General features: G+C 42.7%; 1 protein-coding gene across 1 annotated transcript; it reads left to right on the forward strand.

Moving 5' to 3' along the window:
- Nucleotides 1-5161: 5161 nt before the first annotated feature.
- LOC311244902 (gamma-crystallin M2-like) lies at nt 5162-5731 on the forward strand (the record flags this gene model as incomplete). Its single annotated transcript, XM_084334596.1, has 1 exon — nt 5162-5731. The coding sequence occupies one exon, from the start codon at nt 5162-5164 to the stop codon at nt 5729-5731; it is 570 nt and encodes a 189-aa protein (XP_084190722.1).

Consider the following 5731-nt stretch of genomic DNA (forward strand, 5'->3'; position numbering starts at 1 on the left):
CACCGCTTCTCACAACAGCGGCATGTCCGACAGTTCAGCTGTGGCCTGACAGGTTTCACCCCAACAAACACAGCAAGGAACTGCAGTTGAGAAGCATGAAGCGGCGTGCTCCCAATACGCAAACCGGTGGAGGGTTTTTAGAATGATCATCATCTTCTAGACACTCCAGTACGAAGACAATATCGCCGTATTTTCTCGAAATAGTGAGAGAGAAAATAAAGATATGATGTCAAAATTTCAAAATTTCTCTCCACGTCAACTAACAACACGTCAAGTGGGGTACTACCGAGGCACTTTCTTGTGGTGAAAGCGAGAAGGAGGAGAGCAGGTGACCACACACCTGCTTATGAAGGTAAGCTGATGAGGGGTGTGGTCAGACTAATACTGGTATTAAAGGTACATTTGTGGAATTTATTCAGTGCGCGTGCACGTACGCGAGGAAGTGCAGTAGTGATGCCAAGCAGAGCCCCTAATGAAACAGAACAACCAGGTGCTCAAAAGGGAGAACTTGGTTAGCTCAGTTCAATATAGGTTAAGGTGCTCTTGGATCACCGGGAAAGCAGAGTTCAGAGAAGAGAGTCGATCCAGGCACTCAAAAAGATGTAAAATCCAGAGGGAAGATGGTTAAAAAGCCTTTATTAAAGGTGGCTAAGTAATTTAAAATCTAATCAACATGTTTCGACCATAGCGGTCTTCATCAGGATTAGAGTAAAATGTACAAACACATCACCCCCTTAAATACCCACAGGTGAGTGTCAGGTGAAACAATCAAGCAATAAACACCAAATGATTGAACCGAGTGATGATTGGAAGGCACACGCAAGGGCGGAGCCATCAATCAGTGACAGTGTAGAAAAATAAAAAATATATATCAAAAAGGCTATAAGTATAAGCATAGATAAATAATCAGTAAGCAATATACAGAAAAATATAATAGCCTATGTAGCCTATGTAAGGTACAAAGAATACACACAATACAATGGCAATAAACATATAGGATAGAAATCAAAGATAACACATGAAGTCAATATCCTCATTTAGCCCAGGGGCATTAAGAGCGTCAAGGCTATGAATCGAGAATCCAGAACTCAATCAGAGGGAAACATTCTGGATTCATAGCCTTGACGCTCTTAATGCCAATCGTATGCCAATTCCCAATCCCCTTCCTGGTCGCTGCGCACTTACCCCCCACAGTCAGATCATCTGGGAGAGTGCACGGAGGCTATCACGTGCTTCCTCCGACACACGTCCAGCCAATCAACCGCTTCTTTTCACCTGGCAGCGCGGATTCTCATTGAGAGGGCGTAGCGTGTGGAAGGATCACACTATCCCACTCAAGTCCTATCCGCGCTTAGCAGGCGCCCCGACCGAACTGTAGGAGTCGCTGTTTACAACGACCCGGACCCACCCCGCCAGCTTCTCCCACCCTCTAATACTGCCAATTGTATTAGTGTGAACGGCCAGCCAAGCTGGTGACAACCCCTGGAGCTGTGAGCTGGATTCGAACAGGCGAATCCAACTCACAGCTCCGGGGTTGGTGACGAACGCAATCTCCGCTACACCACCTAACCGCCCATTCTTTAACCATTTTAATGAATAATTTGTTTTTATTCTATCGTAAACCAGTTTAATTCAAAGAAGATTTATTTGAACATTTCTCCACCGATACAATGTAACAGCCTACTAACTAAGGCAGCTGTCTGTTGTTGTTTGTGTGCTGGGTATGAGGACGCAGCACACAAACAACTCTGATTAACGTTAGCTGCTGCTGCAGAGTCTGAGGTGGCAGAGGTTGAGGAGGAGCGAGTAGCACCATTGTTTCCTCCGAAAAGACGTCTAAAGTCAAAGGTATGGGCAGGGCCATTTCTTGCCATATGTGGACTATGCGGTGGCATATGGCCCCCGAAACCATCAGGGGGCCCCCTAATATATATTTTTTTATTATAAAAAATTATAATATATGTATATATATATATACTGTATATATACTGTATATATAATGTAACAAATCATCAGCTTAAAATATTTTACCGATAGGCTACTGCTTATGACCGCAAGTGGGCGTTTCTCCCCTTTTTCTCCTTATTTTCAATTTTTCTCCCATCCCAATTTCGTGTATCCAATTCTCCCCTCCCCTGTCTTGAACGTTGCTCGACTATGCCCCCCACTGGTCGGTTGTAGAGAGGATAGAAGCCTTGCATCACGTGTTCCCTCCGGCACACAAGGAGGCAGCCTGTCACATCTTTTCGCCTGCCAGCGCGGACTCTCATTGGCGAGGTGTAACGCGTGGGAGGCTCACACTACCCTCGCCACTTCCTGTCTCTGCTGTGCAGGCGTCTCCCAACCGACCTGTAGGGGTCGCTGTCCACAACGTCCCCACCCATCGACTTCCATCCGCCTACTCTGCCAAATGAGCCAGTACGACGGCCGGCCCAAGCCGAAGGCAATGCTGAGACTGGGATTCGATACCGGAGTCTCTTGCATTGGTGACGAGCGCAATCTCCGCTACGCCACCCAGCCCATTTAAAGCCCATTTAAAATAAACATTTGAAGGAAAATGCAGTATCTGTCTCATTTATGGGAGTTGTTATAATGCAGATTCGGTAAATCCTGTACGTTGTTTAAAATAATTTTTATAAACGTGTAAACAGCGAAGAATGTATGGCTGCTCTCCCCCGAACGCCGCAATGAGGAGTAGGGTATATCTGCAGAGCCGCACTGCCGTCTCTGTGAACGTTTATAAAAATAATTTAAAATGTTTATTAGCAATGCCGAGCTTTCAAACCATTGCGTTGCTCTGTCCAAGACCCTCGTGCAACTGTGAGTACCTATGAAATTTCTCTGCGATACTTGTTGTATAACGAACCTTTCGCGTCGGACCAGTTCTTCAGAGTTAGAATAGGGTGGTTTCCTGTGGGGGAGCAAGGGACTGTGGATTCACTCGGCCAAACCTTGTTGGCGTGCGTCACAGTCACGAAAGGGGCTACTACAGCTTAGGTACACAGATGGGGTTAAAAGAGTGCTTGATGTCTCCTGCTTACAATGATAACACTACTAATGCTAATGAAGAGGAGCTCTGAAGCTCCACAGATCTACAGGTAGAAGAGAACTAATTCCCAATACCCAACACCAATAAATGCAAAACAAATACAAAACTCTATCTGGATTGCTCAAGCACATCATCAAACAGAACAGAGATAGGATATGATTCAGACCCGTTGGTTTGGTGGAACATGCATGACGCAGAGATGCCCCTCTTCTCAAATGTGGCATGCAAATACCTTTATATCTCAGCCACAAGTGTCCCCTCTGAGAGAGTTTTAAGTTCTAGTTGGTATATTCTCTCTCCTTATCACTCCAGATTGAGCCCAGAACATTTGAATGTTTCGGCATTTCTGTATTCTAACTCCTCTCCCACACCAACCAAGCCCTTTCAAGTGATTTTTGCAGTTTGCCACAAGGCCTTTTGTAGTGTTGTTTCCATATTGACAATTTTACAATATCTTTAATCATATAAAAAATACAATTATTGTTATTGTAATTTTTTATAATCTTTTGCAAATCCTCTAAAACAAGGCCACATTTACAGTAGCATTGGTCACTGCATAGAACATTAATTAGAAGTAGCTCATTTATAAGATGATCTGAGACAGGAGGAGGCATAATTGATTGAGCATTATTATTTTTATTTATTTTAAACTTAAACTGTTCATACATGTATTTATACTAGATATTGTTATTTTTAAATTCAAGATTCAAGAGGTTTATTCATCACATACACAAGACATGTAGTGAAATTAAGGTGGCTATGCCCGCTTCGATTGTGCAAAAAATACAAATAATAATAATAATAATAATAATAGAATAAAATAATAAAATAGAATAGAAATAAAATAAAATAGACATGATAAAAATAAAGATAAAATACAAAAGGTAATGAGTCCTATGTACACGTATACTATACAATATACAGTGCTGCCCTATTTCACTATGCTATCCTAACTATACAAAAACATCCAGTTATGTTTTGTTTTTTCCTTTAAAGTGACCTTTTTCCTTTCCTTAAAAGTGACCTCTTCTCATGTGATTATAGTGACCTGTGGTGTGTTTGTGTGTGAGAGAGTGATGACCTGGAGGAAGAAGCTGAGCCTGACATAAATACATACATTACAGATATACATAAATGTTACACTATCTGGTTCTTTCCTGGGAAAATAAAGGTTATTTAAATAAAAGACTGCTTTATATATAATATGCATATATATACAGTATATATACAGTATATATATATATATATATATATATATATATATATATATATATATATATATATATATATATATATATATATATATATATTATAATGGATTCTTCTGTTTAGATAACTGTAATGTAATATCGTGACATCCCTAGTGGAGATCACATGGTTTTCTTTGTTCTCATAATAATCTCTTGTTTACCCAAAAAGTTATTTTTTTACCACAATTGTCCCCAAATTTCCCCAAATGTCCCACAATATTGACATGCTGTCCTGCATTTGGATAATACAGATGTGGACACCCTAAAACAGTCATTGAAAAGTAATGCTATCAAAAAGGCCAAAAGAATCAGATGGGATTGGTCATCAGGATATGGAATTGTATGTTAACACCGGATCCTGACTAATACCTTAACCCCAATATAATATTTGGAATACTGTGCACGTACAGCTAGTGACTGAGTATACATAACACATTCAACACTCAGGAAAACCATTGTATTACTGGGCCCTACAATAAGCAGTGGTTGGGGGGTACCATAGCCTTTATGTAGGACATACAGTAGCAGGCCTACACAGATGATCTGGCGTTACCAGCCATTGTTAACCCTTTAAGCCTTTTCAGACCTTTTGTGGCATTTTGTTCTGAGAGAAAATAGCCCTTTTCTAGGGAGCTCTGTGTCCCTGGAAACCTTTTTTTTTTTTTTTTATCATAAACAAACCTCACAGTGGCTCTATGAGTTTCTATAGTATGTTGCTGGGTCAGGCGGTTTGAACAATAGGACTCCTGGTGGTCCAGGTATATAAAAGAAGCCTTCAGTCAGGTCGGAAGTCAGTCCACTACCAAGTCCAACAGCAGCAGTAGCAGCAGCAGCAGCTGAACATACATCCATCCAGGCCAACATGACTTCCAACATGATGAGCAAGGTCATCTTCTACGAGGACAAGAACTTCCAGGGACGTTCCTACGAGTGCAGCAGCGACTCCTCTGACATGTCCTCCTACCTGAACAGATGCCAGTCCTGCAGGGTGGAGAGGGGCTGCTTCATGGTCTACGACCGCACCAACTTCATGGGCAACCAGTCCTTCCTGAAGAGGGGTGACTACTCTGACTACACAAGCATGATGGGCATGAGTGACTGCATCAGGTCTTGCCGCATGATCCCCATGCACCGCGGCAACTACAGGATGAAGATCTACGAGAGGGAGAACTTCGGCGGCCAGATGTCCGAGCTGATGGACGACTGTGACAACGTCATGGACCGCTACCGCATGTCCAACTGCATGTCCTGCAACGTGATGGACGGCCACTGGCTGATGTACGAGCAGCCCCAGTACAGAGGCAGGATGATGTACATGAGGCCTGGCGAGTACAGGAACTTCACCAACATGGGCCAGGGAATGGGCCAGAGCCAGAGCCAGGGCGGCATGAGGTTCATGAGCATGAAGCGCATCACAGATTCCTGCTACTAG

This window comes from Notolepis coatsorum (genome assembly GCF_963971535.1).
Source record: "Notolepis coatsorum genome assembly, chromosome: 1".
Classification (NCBI taxonomy): Eukaryota; Metazoa; Chordata; class Actinopteri; order Aulopiformes; family Paralepididae; genus Notolepis; species Notolepis coatsorum.